General features: G+C 47.8%; 1 protein-coding gene and 1 long non-coding RNA gene across 3 annotated transcripts in view; both read left to right on the plus strand.

The window, feature by feature from the left end:
• Nucleotides 1-1886: 1886 nt before the first annotated feature.
• GALNT15 (polypeptide N-acetylgalactosaminyltransferase 15) overlaps nt 1887-20565 on the plus strand; it is a 48388-nt gene continuing 29709 nt past the window's right edge. Inside the window, exon 1 of one of the 2 annotated variants that reach the window (XR_013361290.1) lies at nt 1887-3110. Coding sequence is in view for 1 of the 2 variants with exons in the window: in XM_077865287.1 (XP_077721413.1) it covers nt 2581-3110 (530 nt within the window). In the remaining variant the exon portion in view is untranslated. The remainder of the gene's footprint in view (nt 3111-20565) is intronic. The other variant, XM_077865287.1, reaches the window with a different exon arrangement.
• On the plus strand, nt 9941-12035 carry LOC144293936 (uncharacterized). Its single transcript, XR_013361291.1, has 2 exons — nt 9941-10242; nt 11301-12035. It is a non-coding gene; the product is annotated as an uncharacterized LOC144293936 (long non-coding RNA).

Genomic DNA, 20565 nt, shown 5'->3' on the forward strand with positions numbered 1-20565 from the left:
AATTCCCTAATGGCAGTTTCTCCCCCACTCACCCCTGGTTACTGGGCTGCCTTGCAGTTCTGCAGTCATTATAAGAAACACACCTCACAGTGATGGTTAGTCACCCTGAATCAGCTCTTCCAGCCAGCAGCCCAGGGACTCTGAGCATGCTGCATTCCCTTCTCTCTCCCATCATCATCCCCGCCTCGGATCTCACGGATTCAGACACCATCCCTGTGCTGCTTTACCATCGGCAGGCCAGGGCTCCCCTCTGACCTCCAGCTAGTGCATATCCTGCTGCCCACCCTTCATCTCCCCTCCGCTCTCTGTAAGACATTTCAAACTTGACATGGCCCAAAGAGCCGCTGCCAGACATCCCCTTCTACCTATCCCTCCTTCCCTATCTTGGTCGATGGCAACTCTGTCCTTCCAATTACCAGACCAAAAACTTGAAATCATCCTTGACTCTTCTTTCTTTTACAACAGATATCAATTCATTAGCAGGTTCTATAGGATCATCCTTGAAATATGCCTGCTGGGGGATCCCTGGGTGGCTCAGTGGTTTAGCGCCTGCCTTTGGCCCGGGGCGTGATCCTGGAGTCCTGGGATCTAGTCCCACATTGGGTTCCCTGCCTGGAGCCTGCTTCTTTCTCTGCCTGTGTCTCTGCTTCTCTCTCTCTCTCTCTCTCTCTCATTCTCTCTCTCTCATAAATAAATAAATAAATAAATAAATAAATAAATAAATAAATAAATAAATAAATAAAATCTTTAAAAAAAATATATGCCTGCTGACTGCTCCTCACCACCTCCAAGGAGGCCACTTTGGTCCACATCTTCACCATGTCTTGCTCCAACAGTGTCTGAGTTGGTCTCCCTGCTTCTGCCCTTTGCTCCCCCAGTCTGATCCCGAAACAGCAGCCAGAGTGATACCATTCAAATCTAAGTCGATTGTGTCTGTCCCCTGCTCACAACCCTCCAAGGGTTCCCATCTCACTCAGAGGAAAGAGGAAAAGCCAAAATCCCTACAATGCCCTCCTCCGAGGTTCTACATGATCCCTCCTCACCACTTACCCCCACCCCCACCCCATACCTCTCTCATCCTGTTCTTCATCACACTCTGCCCTCCTCACTCCATTCCTGCCACTTAGGTTCTCTGTTGCTCCTGGAAAGGCCGGCATATGCTCGCTGCAGGACTCTTGCATTTGCTATCCCCTCTGCCCCAAGTGCTCATCCCCATATCGCTGCCTGGTCCTCCTCCTTACACAGATGCTAACTCTTCTGTGAAACCTTTCCTCGCTACGCAGTGTCCCTCGTCAACTCCCATCACATGCTCCCCAGCTCTCCCCTGCTTCACTTTTCTCCTTAGCCCTTATCAAACCACCTGGCCCACTGCATTTTTAAATTAATTATCTGCCTGTCTCTCTAGCTAGAATGTCAACTCCTTGAGGCCCAAATTTTGGTGTTCTACTCATTGTTGGATTTCCAGCCCCAGCACAGTTTTGGCACATAGTAGGTGCTCATTAATATTTGTTGGTTGAATGAAGGAGGTTTCACAACTGAAGGAACATGCCCCTTCTCTCCTGATGGTTCCCCTTACTGGCCGTGTACAGGAGGCATTAGAAGCTCTTGGGGGCAGGAGGGGCTTATAGGAGCATCTCCCCCCAGCTTCCCTGATTTTCAGAAGGATGAGGACCACGGTCCTCAAGAAGGAGGGAGACTTCAGCCTAACTTTCCAGATCACTTGTGGGAGGCTGAGGGTGCAAATAAACAGTTAGCTGTTTACATCTAGATAGATACAGATACAGCCCTTCTGAAATCAGGAAGGAATACTCTTTCCTGCCCCTGTGGGTGGGGAGAGAAGTCTTCCTATGAACGAGATTCAAATCTGAACTCCTGGGATGTTCCTGTTTGGGTTTGGTCTTGGCAGTGACGGTGTTTATTTTGCCCCGGAGCTGTGTTCCGTGGGATTGTGCAAAGCCTGGGAACAGTGAGGGCATTAGGACCAGGAGCGAGGCGCACGCTTGGCTCCGATGTGTCTGGCAGAGGGCTCTCAGCTGAGCGCAGAGCTATGTGTGAAAGGAGATCAGGCGCTGCCTGCCGGCTTCACATCTGTTGATCTGACCTGACTTGAAGCGTCCAAAGGAGGACGACTGTCAGCTCTGCTGGACGGAGGACCCACCAGCTCCCTCCAAGACATCGCATAGCAACCTGACCAATCATGCGAGGGGGGGAGATGAAACACGTGGGACTAGACACCTGAGCAGAATGGAATAATTTTTTTCCCCAAGGAGATAAAAGGGGTAAAAGGGGCAAAACAATTCCATGTGAAGACCCTGTGAATGGGCTTTCAGGAGGCAATTAACAGGAGTCCACTCAGAGAGGAGCCAGGGTGGGACCTGGGTCCCGTGGCTTTCTGATTGTAAGTGGAAGTCACTCTTACACAGATGTCAGATGGGGGGGAAAGGAGCAGGTTAAGTGACCAGCAAAAAACTTCCAGGTGGAACTAGGAAGCCAGGTTCTCCTGCAAGCCTGAAGGAACCTGGAGCGGGAGGAGGCAGCGAACTCGAATATGACCTGTTGCATTTGGCAAGTTCCAGCAACATGCTCCTAAGGAAGCGATGCAGGCATGGACCGTGCAGACTGCAGTTCCTGCTGCTCTTGCTGATGCTGGGGTGCGCGCTGCTGATGGTGGCCATGCTGCACCCTCCGCCGCACGCCCCGCACCCTGCGGCCACAGCCCGGGCCGCCCAGCGCAGCCCGGATGCTGGGTATCGCCTGGACTTCGGGGAATCCCAGGAATGGGTGCTGGAGGCCGAGGACGAGGGCCAAGAGTACGGCCCCCTGGAGGGCCTGCCCCCCTTTATCTCGCTGCGGGAGGATCAGCTCCTGGTGGCAGTGGCCTCGCCCAGGGCCAGAAGGAACAAGACCCAGGGCAGGAGAGGTGGGACCTACCGGCTCATCAAACAGCCGAGCAGAAGGCAGGATGAAGAGGCTCCAGGGAAGGACTGGGCAGCCGAGGAGGAGGAGGATGGGGAGGTAGCTGAAGATGAGCTGACCCCGCTCAGCCTGGAGGAGGCGCTCAGTGCCCGCATCCCCCTGCAGAGGGCGCTGCCCGAGGTACGGCATCCACTGTAAGTAAGGCCCTGGCTTCCCTTCCCCAGATCCCCAGGCCCGTTATCTGCGGAGGACTCAGGGATGCCAACTTTCTCCACTCTGCCTCCACCGTCCTTAGGTCAGCAATTCCCAACGTGTGGTCCCTGGACTAGTGGCAGAAGCATCACCTGGGGACTTGTTAGAAATGCAGAGTCTCAGACCACATTCCAGAACCACTGAGTGAGAAACTCTGGGTTAGTCCAGTGATTTAACCAGGTGTGAAAAGGAGGGCCTCTTACTTGCTCTTGGCTTCCCCATCCTGGTTCTAATCCTGTCTCAGGATTATCAGGTCAAACAGCCTTATCCATACAACACATAGTGAGCCTGGGTAGACATTCTCCAACCTACCTTCTAGCTCCAACACGCTGCCTCTGATACTTTTGATATTATGATTGTTGTTATTGTTTGCTTTCATTTTGGGCCAAAAGAGCAATTGAAACTAACATTTATGTGACTCCTACCATGTGCCTAGTTTTAATCTAAGAGCTGTTCATATATTAGTCCTTACAACTCTGTAAGATGAGTGTGAGTATCACCATCAGGCTTATTTTATAGGTATGAAAACAAGGCACAGAGAAGTCAAGTAAGTTGTCCAGTCACACAGCTAGCAGCTACCAACGCAGGGTTTTGAATCCAAGAAGTTCCAGTCTCCTTGGACTGCCACTCCATGCTGCCCTCCTTAGTCTACTAGAGTAAGAGCACAGTCCCAGTGCCCAGGGGCTAGAATGCTGTGCAGATGCAGCCTAGCCTGGGAGTGTGGTCCCACCACAGAAGGCAAGCTGGGAAGTGTGACAATATGCAGGCCGGACCCAGGGAGATGCAGAGCTTGCCTTGTACATCCCCTGTCCTCCCCCACCATCACCATGGCTGGCTGCAGAGGAGGGCTCTGGTCCAGCATCCAGGGCCAAGGCAGCTGGTTAGTTCGGGGAAGTCCCATCTCTATAAGCCACTGCTCTTCCTAGAGCCCAGAGAGTTTCCCTGCGATCAAACACATGTTTTGAACTTCTAGGTGAATGGATCCATGTAGAGCTGCAGTCAAGAGCAAAACCATGTACTCCTCTGATCCCTGGTGTTCCTGTTGGTCTCACTGTTGGGCACTCACCCTCAGGGTAATGCAAATGCAGGTCTGCCCCTGAGAGTGGCTCCTTAGATTGTATTACGGGTGTGGGGGGGTGCTCACTCATTTTACCCATCCCAACCCTGCTGCTCCAACTTCAGGTCTTGGCTAAAAAGCTCTTTTTGGGGTTCCTGGGGGAGCTTAGTCAGTTAAGCATCTGTCTTTGGCTCAGGTCATTTTCTCAGAGTCCTGGGATCAAGCCCCACATTGGGCTCTTTTCAGGAAATTTCCAGGCCCAGCCAGGTCCACGCCAGTGCAATTTTGTGCTCTCAGAAGTTTTAAATATACTACAACCAAAGCTAAATGGTTACTAATGTTTGTTCAATGCTCAGGTCTCTTCCATGCAGATGGTAAAGACATGATGGCTTAATGAAGAATATATTGTTTTCAGATTCTTTGGATACATTTTTTCTTTGGCTTAGAATAAGAATGAATGTCTTCCTTTTGCCAGTAATCATAAACAATAACAACAATCATTGCTGGCAATGAAACATCAAACAGGAGGGTCTCTGGCTACCTACAGGTGTGTGTTTGTGTGTGTGTCTGCCTTATGCAACTGTGCTGTGCATATGCATATCTGTGTGTGCATTGTATGTGTGTGTTTGTACATGTGTATGTTGTGTATGCATTGTGTTGTGTGTGCATTAGAGTTATGTGTTGTGTGCAGTACATGTATGTAGTACATTATGTGGTGCCTGTGTGCCTAGTGACTGCATGTGTTGTGGTGTGATGTGCATAGGTATGAGTTATATGGTGTGTAGTCACATATGCTTGTGTGTTGTGGATGTGTTCATGTTCTCACATGTATGTGCACGTTAATGTATGAAGTGGCACATGTGGTACTTGTATGACCATGCATGTTTTACACATGGTGTGATATGCATTGTGCATGTGTGTGTTGTAATTGGGGTTTTGTTTTGTTTGTGTTTCTGTGGTATACTAGTGCATGATACTGTGTTGTGACTGTGTTACGTGTGCATGATGTGCTTGTGTGAGTGTGGGTTACATGTGTTGCACATGTGTGGTAAAAACTTATTTGAGTTGTATATGTGTATGTGTGCTATGTATGCTATCCATGCAGTGTGAAGTGCATGAGTGTTTGTGTGCATGTGGTACAAGTATGGGTGAATTTTGCAGCATGTGTGTTGTGTGCCTGTAGGTAGTATATGTGCGTATTGTGTATGCTGTGCATGTGGTGGTGTGAGTTTACACATGTGGTATTTTACATGTTTGTGGGTACATGTGTGCACACGCATTTGGTGTGTGTTGCATGTGTGCATTGAGTGTGTTGTGTGTATATTATAAATGTGTTGGGCAAGTTGTGCACATGTGTGTACAAGTGTGTTACAGTTTATGCCTGTGGTGTGAAGTGCAGGGGTGTGTGTTGTGCACGTGTGGTGTGAATGTGGGTACATTTTGTGTCATGTGTACAATATGCACTGATATGTGTGTATGTGTGTGCACCGCTTCAGTGGTTGCCTCTTCAAGCCAGGGTAACCAACTTGTCTCAGTTTGTCTGGGACTTTCCCGGCTGAGAAACCCCTCAGTCCCAGGCAAACAGGGACAGTTGGCCTCCCTGTGCCCAGCCTGCCCTGGTCATCACAGGCCGGCTGTCAGCTCTGTGTAGAGGTATGTGGCACCCTCTGCTGGCCCCAGCCACTCCATGCAGCCTGTGCGGCTGGGGCCTGGGCCCCCAGCCTCTTGGCTCCCCTCTGCAGTCCAGGTGCCGGTGTCTCCCCTTGGGGCCCCTCTCAGGACACACAAGGGGTTATCTGCAAAAGTGAGGCAATAACCCCCTACTCTCCCTCCAGGTTGACGCGACTTTGCTTCCCTCACCACTTTAAAACTAGGCCCAAATACAGCTCATAAAAGAACAGCTATGTGTGAAGAATACAGCTGTATGCACTGCTTTCCCACTAGGGCTAGGAGAATTCTGGAAATCCCAGTACCTCTGTCTTCAGCTGTAGTGTGCCAAGCACCTCCCATCCCAGGGTGTCCTACCTAACCAAGCCTGTCCTAACCCAGACAAGTCCTGTTGGCCCCAATTCATGCATCAAAATCTCCAAACCAACTCTGGCCTTTGCTTATCACCCCCACCCGTACCCCCCAGGCCATAGGTTTTCTCTAAGGACCTCTAGGAAGGTCATTTTGAAAAGAGGCATGCAAGGAAATCAGTAATGATGGAAAACCAAAATAGAAAAAAAAAATCAGTGCAAACAATCAAAAGGCAGGCCCTGGAAATAAAGGCCAAATTATAGTGAACATTCATCTGAGCACTTACTATGTGCTAGGGCCCCTGCTAAGTGGTTTTCATTCATTTAATCTTCATAATGAACCCATAAGCTAGATCCTATTATCGTTCCCATTTTATGGATATGAAAACTGAGGCACAGAAAGGTGAAGGGACTGAGGCCAGGTTACCTGACCAGGTGTGTCTGGCACCAAAGTCATGTTCTTAACTACCTGGGTAGGTCACTTGGGCTGAAAGCATTTCAAGTTTTTTCAAGTTTTTCAAGTTTTTCCACCTACAAATTTAGGGAGAACTCCCATGGGTCCACAGGAAGACACGGAGGAGGACATTTGTCACAGTGTCCTTGGGCATACTAAGGAGTGGGAAGCCACGGGAGCACGTCATCAGAGGGCGCTAGGGGAGCTGGGTGCAGCCCCAGAGGTACTTTGTGGGAGGTAGAGGCCACAGACTGGGCGCACAACAGTGATGGAGGGAGGCCTTTAAGCACCACGCGGAGCGTAGCAAGATGCAGAAAAGAGGTCCGTAGCATGACATCCCTGGGAAAAGTGAGCTCCATGCACACTAACCAGTGCATTCTTTATAAGAACACATGAAGCCCCATAGACTGGCCATGCTATGGGGAGGGCAGGATCCTGGGGACACGGGTGGGACCAGAAGTGAATGAATACATAGATGAAATAAAGAGCCCCAGTCTGAAGATTAGGGTTGACTCAGTCCCTCAAAGCTGCCGTCCACGAGGGGGTTGGGGAAGAATGGATCTTGCCCCACTCAGCCCTGTGTGGCATGACGGCTTTCAAGGCTCTTCTAGGCCTAGCTTTCCTTTGATCGTCCTGGCATCCAGCATGGGGCCACTGATTGCCAGGATCAGAGGCTTCTGACTGAGCCTGGTCCAGGCAGTGGCCCTCGAACCTGAGTTCACATGGGATCACCTAGAGGGCTTACAAAAATGCAGATTCCTGGGCTCCCCCCCTACAGTGCCTGACTCAGTAGGTCAAGGGTAAGGCCCAGGAATTTGGTTTCTACAAATTTCCTGGGTGATGCTCATGCTGCTGATCTGAGGACACCCTCTATACCTAACAGGCTAGACAGAGCTGCACTTCTTGAATTTTAAAATATGTGTAAACCCCCCTCCCCGCCCCCACTCCGGGGATCTTGTTAAAATGCACAGTCTAATGTAGTAGGCCAGGGGTTCAGCCCCAGATGCTACACTTGCATCAAGCTCCCAGCTGGTACTGGTGCTGCTCGTCCACAGACCACATTTTTGAGCAGCAAGGGGCTATATCACTGGTTCACCCAAGTATGTACTTGTCAGATTCCCCAGTATTGCTTTTTTTTAAATGTAGATTTTCAAGCGTCTTTGCTGGAGACTCTCCATAGTTCGGAGTTGGAGGGCAGTGATCTGATTTTTAAAAGTTAGTTTGGGGAACTGCTGATATAGACAGCGAGTGAAGAGGGAGTAGAGTTCTGGAAGATTCCATGGAGGAGGTAGTCCTGGGATTGGAAAATAGAAAAGAGAGGCAGAGAAGAACACAGTCCCCTTTCACGACCCAGAGTTTTGTACTTAAATATAAATGTCAGCTCCATACCTGGCTTTGCACTACCTACTTGCGTCAATTTATAACTCGTGTTCTATTTTGGTCCATGTTTCCCTGGTTTATATCCCCACAACTGTGACTAACTCATATACCCAAAGAACAGCGGACCTGGGGCTGAATCCCAGCCCCAGCTCTTACTGGGGGACCCTGGGGGACCACTCAACTTCTGTATGCCTCAGTTTCCTCTAAAATGTAGCTAAAATAACAGCCTTGAGTGGGGTTGAATGAGATAGAATGTGTGATGACTTCCCCTCTCTGTATTCAAGTCCAAACAGAGGTTGTCCTTATCATATTCTTGAGCATAGGGCCTAGGAGTGAAATGAGAAATGGAGAAAAGTCAGAGTAGGCAGCTGTGGACATCACGTCACTGTCCTATCTCTGATCAAAGAGTTATTTTCTACCCCCACGGGCTGCGAAATCATCACAAACTCTGTGGCACATTGGAATTACCTGATAAGTGTTAAAAACTACTCATACTGGGGCCCTACTCCCAGAGATTCCTATTTAGCTGGCCCGGGGAGGGCCTGGGCCTCCCCAGGTGGTTGTGATGCACAGCCAGGGCTGAGAACTGGGGCTTCGAGGCACCAGGTGGGCAGTGGCATTTCACAGCAGGTGGAGAGACACAGGAAGGGTTTCTCTCCTTTGTTCCCTCCCTCCTGTCCAGAGGCCACTTTGGCAGCAGATTTGTTGTCAACATAGGGCGCCTGGGTGGCTCAGTGGCTGAGCATCTGCCTTTGGCTCAGGTTGGGATCCTGGGATCCTGGGATCCTGGGATCAAGTCCTGCATTGGGCTCCCTGCAGGGAGCCTACTTCTCCTTCTGCCTGTGTCTCTGCCTCTCTGCATCTGTCATGAATAAATAGTCTTTAAAAATACAAAAAGATTTGTTGTCAAGGAGAGGGTTGTGTCTAGTGTACCTTCCTGTCTGGTCAGTTCCCGGCAGGCAGGGAGCCACCCCAGGCTGACTCCCTACCCCTTTGTTGGCTCTGACACCTGGGCTGCAAAAGGCAGAGAAGACAGCTGGCAGGCAGGCATCAATAAATCTGAGCAAGTGGCCACGGCCCTGGGACAGGGGCAGGGAGGGGAGGGCAAGAAGCAGCAGGCTGGGGCAGACAGCTAGTGCTGGGACTCAGCTTATCCACCCTCCCAACCAGGAAGGGAGGGAAGACAACCCAGTGTGGACAGTCGGAGTGCTGGCTCCGAGCCCTGGCCAGCCGAGTCACAAAGCGAATACACACGTTCCAAGCTTTCACTCCTCAAGCCTAGCGCAGCCATGGCTGGGAGAGCTGCCCCCCACCCCGCACGCCTCCTGGATCTCCACCCTGGATCTGTCACCCCTCAGTGGGCTTGTGGTATAGACAAGCTGACTATAACTCTCTGAGATCAAATGTACTCCTGGTAGTCAATGCAGCAGAGTCTTTGTGCTTCAGGTGAGGCTTGGGGATCAGATCAGAGGTGGTTAACTCCCGTCTTATCTTTTTTAATCCTTAGGAAAACTGGTAATTCCACTGAAAGTCTAGTCCTCAGACCTGCAGCATCAAAAATGCAGAACTTCAGGCCCCACTCAAACCTACTAAATAGATGAAAATCTCTATTTTTTAACAAGATCCTTAGCTGATTTACATTCATGTCAGAGTCTCAGGAACTCTGATGAGGCCAATGGTTCACAGCCCTGCCTGCACATTAGAATCAACTGGAGAGTTTTACAAATCATCACGCCTATCTAGGCTCCACCTCAGATCAACCAATTAAATACAATTCACTGGGAATCTCCTAAGTGACTCGAATGTGCAGCTTCCCTTTGGGGTACAAAGGAGCAGAGACACGGTGAGTGAGGTGTAGGGACAATCTGTGGAGGGCAGGGGGCTGCGGGAGGAGGAAAAGAAAGAGGCTCCCAAGCCATAGTACCTCTCGGCCTGGGCCTTCCCAACACCCTCCAGGGGCTGCTGTCCCCAGAGCCTGCTCATGTTGCCCTCACAGCCACTTACCTGCCAATGTCTTGCCACTAGAAACCACTGCCTTCTACCTAAGCTCTGGTCCAGAGGTCAGCAGCATCTAGATCCTGAAGTGCAGAATCGCAGGCCCCACCGGACCTCCTAGATCCAAATCTTCATTGGCAGAGATGCCCCAGGGCGGGCAGGTGGATCAGGTATATGTTAACATCCGAGAGGCACTGGGCAGCCTTTTGGCTTCTGCTGCCTCATCTTTGGATTCCTGCCTGTTCTATGACCTGCTACCAACTGCTGACCCTCTCTCTATGTCTGAATATCAAACTCCTTGATATAGAGGAGCAAGAAAGTTCACCTGGTCACCATTTGGGGGAGGCTATGCCTTTAGGGGGACTACTGTCCCAGGGTGTCTCAGAGGCTGTGGTCAGGGTTCAGGCCAGTGACTCCCTGGCAGTGCCCATCTTTACTCCAGGGCTGGGGAGCCAGGATCAGAGCAAAGCCACAGCTGCTTGGAGTCCCTGAGAAGAAGGTTGTGAGGCTTCTGAGGACCCCATGAAGAGAAGGGGACTGTGCGGTCCTTGTGTGACTTCTCTCCAACTCTGGGGAATGATAGGCTGGCAGCGTTAGCCTCAGCTATAGGCTCCAGCCCGTCCCATCCTTCTCTCTCATTTGTAGGAATGTTGTCCATCCCTCAAAGGATCATCCTCAGGCTGTGTCCCAGCCCTTCTATCTCCAGGCCTGGCCTAGAATTAGTATTCCTGAGATGAGCCCTACCAATTACAGACAAAATACACTGAGCCCTGGGATTTTCACAGAATGTGACTGACTCTATGTATTACCCTCCTGTTTATACAACCAGTCTGTATACTCCTTGTGAGCAAGACCAATGTCTACCTTCATTCATTGAACAAATATTTATTTAGCAACTATGAAAGGTGAGAAGGTGAGCAAGACCCAGCCCCAAACCCAAGGAGCTTGGGGTGCATGTGGGATGCAGATAAGCAACCAGGTTGTTACATTGGTAGGCTCAAGGCAGCAGTATGGAAACTCATCTGAGTTGGGGACCCCTGCCTATTTGGTGGAGGCTGGAGGTCAGTAACCCCCAAACAAAAAACCCAGCAGAAACCTTTCTGCCCTAGCCAGGTGAGGAAATTGGAGGGTGGGGGGCAGTGTTTGTGCCAAAGCCAGGCCATCTGGTGCAAAGCTGTGACTCATCCTTTTCAGAATCATCACCCAAATGCGTTTTCTGAGTTCACAGGGGATCCTGGAGCTGCATGCAGAGAGGGCAAACACAGACCTTGGACTCCTCTGATCTTGGACTGTGAAGCTATGAAGCTAACATTTATTCAGCCACCCTCTTGGGCCAGGATGATCCCTTTAATCCAAGCAGCACCCCTGGGTAATAGAAACCTATCAGCATCCCTGTGTTGGCTAATTAGGATATGTAAATAGAGTCAGGATTCAAAGCTGAGTTGATTTGATTCCAAAGCCCTCGGTCTTCCTTCCCTGTTGCTGGCACTCAGAAGATGGACAAATGAGGTCAGGGTGAGCTTTTGGATGTATAACTGAGAGAGTAAGATATCCACCAGCGACATGGTTGAAAGACAAAGAAAGTAACCCCATTAGTAAATAATAAGAACATGCATTTCTTCATGGAACCTCTTCACAACTACCTGTCACATTTGGGTACCACCTTGCAATGTCCAAAAGCTATCCCTGTGCACCGCCTCACTGATTGCCCCAGCAAAACCATGGCAGAGACACAGCAGGGAGAATGTGCATCCCCACTTGACAAAGAATGTGAGATGTGGAGAGGCTAAATGACTTGCCCATGGCCCCTTGCAAGGCTCTCTCTTGCCCAGGGAGAGAGTTTGTTTACCTACCAACCTTATTCCCTCAAGGATTTAAAAATACATCATAAAAATAGAAAAATTGCTATGAATATAATGTTAATCAAGATAAGGGGAAATAAAATTGGAATATCTTCCCTTCAGTTCCTGGTATACCCAATCTCCTTTTCTCCTCCAGGCCTGAGCAGGGGCTGTGACATCTGCCAGTAAGGAACACTGTTCCCCACCCACACACCTTCCTTCAGCTGCATCCAGGCCACCCTTCAGGTGTTGGTTTTCACATCACTGCCCAAGTCCTGAGTGTCTCCTTGGCGCACTTGCTACAGCTGTTAGATAAGTATTTGGTTATCAGCTTAAGAGGCTATAAACTCCATGACATCAGAGACTATCTTAGTTTGGGTTCTTCCAAAGCAAACCCTGAGAGGAGAATTCGTTTTGGAAACGATGCCAGGGAGCCCTGTTTGGGGACTAGGACCATGGAGCAGAAAATAGAAGGCCATGAAAGGTCAGTTATTTCTGTGGGCAGCCAGGGCTCAGCCTGCTGGGAACCTGCGAGGCGCTACGAAACACACATCTCTATGTGTCCAACCTCCTCAGGGTCAGGGTTGCTGGGTATTAATACCTCTGCCCCCACCCCTTCTTTTAAGATTTTATTTATTTATTCATGAGAGACACACAGAGAGAGAGGAAGAGACATAGGCAAAGGGAGAAGCAAGCACCCTGTGGGGAGCCTGATGTGAGACTTCATCCTAGGACCCCGGGATCACACCCTGAGCAAAACGCAGATACTCAACCACTGAGCCACCCAGGTGCCCACCTCAGCACTTTTAGTCACTGGTTGAGGGCAGCTCTCAGGAGAGGGTGGGAGGTCGATTCTCCAGCTCTTTAGGCCAACAAAGGAGAGAGCATCTCCAGTAGGCAGAGAAAGCCCTTAGGCAATTGGAAGGCAGGCTGCTGTACTGCTATGGCTCAAGGAGGTGTGGGCAAGGCACCATAGGTTCTGCTTCAAGGATCATACCTGCTTAATTCATCTTTCTCAGGTGTCAGGTTATCATTAAATATCTGTTAGATGACTGGATAGGAAGAGGGAAAGTCAAGATCGAAGAGAAAATGAGATCGAAGGTAGGCAATCCATGGAACCTTCTCAATGACAAAATATCCTATTCCTTACTCTGAGCTTCCTGGCAACCAAACTGAAGAAGAGTCAGACTGCCCAATCAGGTATCTGCTATGTAACTTAAAACAAGTCATTTAAGCTCTCTGGGCTCTAGTTTCCTCATCTCTAAAATGGGATTGTGTATTCATTATCTAGCACTACATACACACCACCTCAAAATTTAATGGCTTAAAAAAACAGATAAATTGAGCTTCATGAAAATAAAAACTTTTGTGCTTTAAGAAAGTGAAAGACAACCCAAGAATGAGAAAATATTTGCAAATCTAATAAGGAGTTTGTATCAGAATAGATCAAGAACCCTTCCAAACCAACCCAACCAAAAGACACCCAATTTAAAAATAGGCAAAGATTCGAATAGACATTGCTCCAAAGAATACATAGAAATAGCCAAAAAGCACATGCAAAGATGTTCAAACCATTAGCCAGTAAGGAAAAACACAAATCAAAAACCACAATGAGATTCCATTTTACCACCCACTGGCTAAAATAAAGACAATCACAGATGCTGACAAGGATGTGAAGACATTGAAAACCTCACATGTTGCTGGTGGGATTGCAAAATGATACAGCTGCTTTGGAAAACAGTTTGGCAGCCCCTCAAAATGTTAAACAGTTACCACATAACTCAGCAATGCCAATCCTAGGTATACACCCATGAGAATTGAAAACATATTTCCTATGTTCTAAAAACTTGTTTTATAAGTTCATGAAAACATGTGCATGAATGTTCATAGCAGCATTACTCAAAACAACCCAAAACAGAAACATTAAGTGTCCATCAACTGGCAATTAGATAAACAAAATGTGGCATACTCAAACAGTGGAATATTATTTGGCAGTAAAAAGGAGTGAAATACTAACACATGTGCTACATAGTGATGAACCTGGAGAACATTCTGCTGAGTAGAAGAAGCTACATATTGTGTGATTTCATTAATATGCATAAAGTGTCCAGAGTAGGAAACTCTATAGAGATAAAAAACAAATTAGTGTTTGCCTGGAGCTAGGGTGGTTGCCAGAGGGATGGGGAGTAACTGCTAATGGGTAATGGGTTTCTTTTGGGGATGATGAAAATATTCTGAAATTAGATACTGGTAATGGATGCACAAGTTTGTGAATATACTGGAAACCACGGAATTGTATACTTTTCTAAGGGTGGATTTTGTGATATATGAATTATATGCCCATAGAATTATTATTTCAAAATATTGGTGGCTTAAACCGATAACCATTTATCCACAAGTCTATAATTAGGACTGGACTTAGCTGGGCATTTCTTCTGCCACCCTCATCTGGGGTCCCTCCTGTGGCTGCTGTCATTCATCTGGAGGCCAGGTGGGCTTGAGGGATCCAAGACGGCCTCACTCATGTATCTAGCAGCTGACCCTGGTCCCCTCCTGGGACACCTCAGCTTTTCTCCAAGTGGCCTCTCAACTTCTGTTAGAGTAGATAGGCTTCCTTACACTGCATTTTATGGCAGCAAGTGGAAGTTGCAAGGCCCCTTGGAATCTACCCTTGGACGTCCCAGAATATCGCTTCCAGTACATTCTATCTATCAGAAGTCACAAGATCAGCCAGGTTCAGGGAGTGATGAAATAGGTCGCCCCTCTTGATGAGAAAAGTGGCAGAGTCATGTTGCAAAGGAGCACGCATATGAGGGTGAATTATAGAATTATAGTGACCATCTCTGCACACATGAAAATACCTATTCCAAAGGGCACTTGGGAGGATTACATGTGATAGCGTATGTATTTAGCAAGCATTTGGTGTATAGGAACGCTCATTGGGTGATGGCTACAGTGAATATTAATAGGACATAATGTCCTATTACACCCTAATTTCCCCAATCCCCCGTGCCGAGAACAGATTGCAGACAGCAAAGCTGGAAATGTCTAGACATTGCATAGTGAGTGAACCCCTCCTTCATCATATGTGAAAACTAGGACCAGAGAAGTTACGGACCAGCTCAAAGTCCCTTACTTCCCTTACTCACAAGGGATTCAGAGGTCTGAGCATGGCATAGGTCTTCTTTCAGCGCACATGATACATGCCCTCTGACACCTAGTCTCACATTCTTCCTTCCAGACCAGTCTCCTGGCTCAGGCTGTACTGTAATCACAGTGCCAGCTCCCAGCAGGAGGGTCTTCAAGGGAAAAGATGTGCAGAAGGCAAAGTCTTGCCTGGGATGAAGGGACAGGAGTCCCTGGAGTTAGGGATAACTCAGATGTCACAAAATGACAGCCCATGGCTTGTGTTCTGTCGCAGATATGTTGTTTGGCTGCAGTTTTACTTTTTTTTTTTTTTTTAAGATTTTATTTTTAAGTAATCTCTGTACTCAACATGGGGTTCGGATCCACAATCCTGAGATCTAGAGTCACATGGTCTAGTGATTGACCCAGCCAGGCGCCCCTGGCCACAGGTTTTTTTTGGAAGTGTGACCAACATTTAAAAATTGAGAGATTTCCCATAAACAATTCAGGCTTATGGCTTTTTTCTGAAAATCAGAAAGATCTGGCAATGTTGAGCTGAATTTCCTCCTGGTAATACTGGCTGCTCTTGGGGAGGCCATGTGGTCTCTAGCTCACTGGAACCCCCGTGGGTCGGGTCACTGTCCCCCGGCTGTCTGACAGTCTCTGTAGACATTTGAGTGTGTGCTCACTCTGTATCCAACAAAAGAGCACTTGCAAGGAGGAGTTGCGCTAAATGAACTTTAAATCCCCTTTTAAACAATCTTGGCTGGACTTTTAGAGGGTTTGTTTTGGGTTTTTTTTTTTTTTTTTTTTTTTGCTTGCTTTTTAGAGGCTTCCAATAGCTTCTTTGAATCACTACTTAACCTCTCTCCCTCGTTCTGGCCTACCTACACCTCTCACTCCCCACCCCTCAAAGCTCTAAAAATTGGTGGGAAGTGGGCAGGAAGAGCAGTTGTGAAGCAGATGGTAGGTTTGTAGTACCACCTGCCTTCTACTCCCATTCCCCACCTCCCTCCTTGTGCCTCTTTCTCCTTAGGGACCTCATGTCCCCATGGTGATATTAGGGTACCAGGGTCCCCAAACACAAGTGATGAGGGCCCCACATTTCCTTCTGTTCCTTCAGGATCTCCTCAACCTTACCCACTCATATCAAATAAGGGATGAGGGGATGCTTGCTATCACAAGCCTTAGTCTCTCAAGGAGAATTCTTCCTGTATTTTAACAAAACAAAATGGAAGCCACCAAGGCCACTTGGGTGTACAGCAGGACTTTGTTCCCAAAGACTGCCTGAGCAATTGAGAACATCTCACTGCTAGGCTAGTGTTATACAGAGGATGGGTCCAGCAGGGGATCTATATGAGTTCTAGTCACTTGTCTGAGATCCTCTGTGGTAGACTGCACCCTCATGCTGCACAACTCCAAGAGGCACCATCACGTGGTCTTGTGGGGGCATGGCACCCCCTGGAGTTGGGCAATGCAACAGCCCCCATGATGAGAAGGAGAATTAAATGACAAAGCACATGGGAAAATCCTACAAATATCAGGGATCATTATTTTTAGAACACCTGACCAGACCAGTCTTCTATGATGAGAAGCAATACCAGAAACTAGCCAGCATACAACACTAACCTAAAAAAACTGCAACAGTTTCCATTTATTGAAAGTTTGGTATGAACAAAGCATCTCTTTGTTTATATAATCTTTACATAGCCCTCTAAAGTAACTTTACTTGTTATCCTCATTTTATGGATAAACAAACTGAGGCCTAGAGAGGCATCCTGGCACACAGAAGGCTTGCAAGAAAAAATAAAGACTAATATTTATTGAACTCTTACTATGAGTAAGGCACTGGGTTAAGTACTTTATATATATTAACTCATTTGACCCTTCTAACACCCCCACTTTACAGATAAGAAAATGGAGGTTAAGCCTATTACATGCTCAAAAAGGACTTGTTAGAATCAAAAGGATTGCAAAAAAAAAAAAAGATTTAATTATTATAGATATAACTGGGTCTGTGGATCTGGAAATTGTTGAAAGGAAGGACAGGATGGTTATCAGAGAGCTTATGTCATTTGCCCAAGCCACATAAGAACAGATTCAAGGTTAAAACTTAATGCCAAAGCTTGATCTCTGTCCATGTGACATATAGAATTTTCCCAAGATGATAAACTGACAGGTTTTGAGCAAGGTGAATGGGGTTTAGCTAATTTCAGGGCATCAAGTGTCACACCCTCCTCCACTCTGTGCTACTACCTGGGTCTGTGGGCATGGAGGGGGCTCATCCTATCTGCCCATCCCCGCAAGACTCAGGGCTACCCACAGGCTGATGATTCCCATCCCTGGAATGATGACCATGGACCCCCTCCATAAGGCCATGCATACAGTGGGTCCGACTTCCTGCCACTGGTATCTGGAGGCTACACAGCCTACACTGTCTGCAGGCCCCTCCACCCAGTCACTCTATTCACCAGAAACAAAATAATCAATTCTTGGCTCCTCTGAAAAGTATCTAATGTGCCCTGAGACACAAGGCCTTGCCAAACTTCTGTTTCTAATAGTTAGCATTGCACTCTAGAACTTTGCCAAGAGTGCTGGGCCTTTTGGTAAACCACAGGATTCACTCAGAGCCCATGCTTGTCTTCTCCTGAAACTCTAGATTATTTCCACTGTTATTTCCGGCTCCCAGCAGTCCTGCGGTTGCCTGAAGAGGTGCCCCAGAGCTGTCTGTTTATGTCTTGGAGGCTGTGTGAGCTGCTTTCTGCAGAGCAGGTGACAGTTGTGTCTGAACTGTTATTGCCAGGGCACTCATCACCGCAGCTCGAGTTGGGGGGCATCTCCCTTAGCCTTGCAACAGCTCTCAGAAACCCACTTGGCTTTTCAACAAAAGCTGGCAGCTTAGTCAAGTTTATCCCAGTCACACTCCTTTATCCCATTCATCTCTTCTCCATCTTCTCTAACTGTGAAGCAAGAGCACAGTTCTATCTCTCCACAAGACCTAGAAAATCCTCCAGCAAGACAGCTGGAGTGAGAGGAATTTTAACCAAATTCTCTTCGAAATCCCGGCTTCCCTGGCTTTTCCTCTTGCTTTCCCCTCGCCTACCTGTAGTGGGCCCCAAAGAGTCAAGAACACAGAATTTCCAGGCTGGAAGAGCTTCCATGATCATCTTCTTAGTGATGGTACAGCTTCTAACGATGGCAGCTTTGTGCTTTATGAAGGCCAATCCTCCCCACAGCAGCTCTGCGAAGTGGGTGCTGTTATTACCACCTGAGGAAACCAGGGCACCAAGACGCTAAGCAGCTCCCCAGGGTCATTTGCACAGCTAGGAAGTGGCGATGCCCCAGTATCCATGGCTTGAATCATCAGCTAGACTCCTGGTCCGTGGAGCATGTTCCCCAAGGCCAAAGAAGGGAAGTCAGTAGCCCTGGGCTCACCAGCTATTTAGCAGGACAGAAAGCTCTCCTGTCTCCTGACTTTGAGGAATGTGTGAGGAGTGTGGTCCCAAATAGCTAGAGTTTCAATAGGAATCCCTTTTACTGATGGAGCCCCTACTACAGGCCAGGCACTGTGCTAAGCTAAACATTTGTTCCTTACAAAAGCTTGGAAGCGGAGCATTCCTCTGGTGCAGATGTGGAAAAACAAGTCTTCCAAAAGTGGTTCAGGCAGCATCTAACGCTACACTGTAGGGTGGTTGCTTAAAGATTATTATGTTTTACAAAGATAATCATAAATACAGTATACATGCTAATTACATTTTTTTCCAAGAGAGCTATAAAAGAGCCACTGTCTATGGAGTGCCTATAATTATTCTTAGATTCTCACAACAGGCCCAAGGGGTAAATATAATCCAGTGTTCAGAGGAGGAAACTAAGGCTTGTAAATATTGAATATATTACCCCAGGGGTTAGGAAGCAGCAGGGTGAAGATTCAAATCTGAATATGAGTCTGAAGCCTAAGCTCTTTAACCACTTTCTTCAAGGACGCACACATGCATGCACTCACACGCACACCACACACTGGTGCTGTTTCTGGTGCTTGTGATCGGTGGATTGGAGGAGAGAAAAGACCCATCCCTCCAAAAGGCATGGCCCTGTTTGCCCTCCAGTGACAGACTCAGTCCCTATAAAACTGCAGCCGTGAGAATGCCACATGCAGGCCTCTCTGTCCCTAAGCATCTCTCCTATCTGAGCTGGAAAACAGCCAGCCCCCAAGCCATTGCCTTAGTAATGTTTTCGGTTTGATTTGCACCCACTGAATTCACCGAGGCATGATTTCTTTTCACAGCCACCAGAGGCCCCGGTCCTAGACCTCTGGATTTTCCTCCACTCCCAACCACAAAGGAAATAGAGAGGACACGAAGGAAATTTTGAACCTGTTTGTGAGCAGATCTAGAGCAATTCTGAGTGCAGAGTGGACATTCTTAAAGTCAGGTGGGGTGGAGGAGAGAGGCTTCACGAGGGCATGGAGGGGAGAAGAAGGTGACTGCAGGGAGGGGCTGCCGGGGTCACTCAGCAGAGCCAACAGCACATACCAGGGACTCAATTAATCTCCCAAAAACCTTACGGGGCGGGGTGGGGGGGGGTCCATTTTGAACTTGTGATGTAAAAACAACTCTGAAAGCAGCCTGTGAATGTGCACATAAAATTCATTATTTCAAGGGCACCTGAGTGGCTCTGTTGGTTAAGCGTCTGCCTTTGGCTCAGGTCATGGTCCCCGGAGTCAAGGAATCAAGCCCCCACATCTGGCTCCCTGCTTAGTGGTGAACCTCCTTCTCCCTCTGCCCTTTACTCTGCTTGTACTCTCTCTCTCTCACTCACTCTCTATCTTTCAAATAAACAATAAATAAAACCTTTTTAAAAAATTCATTATTTTGTTTGTCATAGGGATGCTTCTAAGGACACTGTCACCCAGTTGGGGACTTCTTTCCAAAGCTCATAGGAATTTCTCTTAAAAACTAGAGCTAGATGTAAAAGCTTCTGGAGTTCAAACAAAGTCTATTTGAGCTCATACTATTTGAACTGCGACAAATTCCTGATTCTGCTCATGGTGGAAGGTTATGTAATCTATCACCACTGGGCAAAGCTGGGTGAAGATAACACAGGAACTCTCTGTACTGTTTTTGCAACTACTTACAATTCTTAAACTATTTCAAAATAAAAATTATAAACTGTAAAAAAAAAAAGTACTAGAAAGAGAATCACTGGGCGGCCCTGGTGGCTCAGTAGTTTAGCGCCACCTTCAGCCCAGCGTGTGATCCTGGAGACCCGGAATCGAATCCCACGTCGGGCTCCCAGTGCATGGAGCCTGCTTCTCCCTCTACCTGTGTCTCTGCCTCTCTTTCTCTTTCTCTTTCTCTCTCTGTGTGTCTCTCATGAATAAATAAATAAAATCTTTAAAAAAAAAGAAAGAGAATCACTTTCTCTAAAAAAGATTTGGCATATAGCTTCTCTGATGGTGACAATTCTGCTGCAGAATAAACTTCTATTTTCCTTTGGCTACTAGGAAGCTCAAATTTAAAATTCTTT

This window comes from Canis aureus, chromosome 22 (assembly GCF_053574225.1).
Source record: "Canis aureus isolate CA01 chromosome 22, VMU_Caureus_v.1.0, whole genome shotgun sequence".
NCBI lineage: Eukaryota > Metazoa > Chordata > Mammalia > Carnivora > Canidae > Canis > Canis aureus.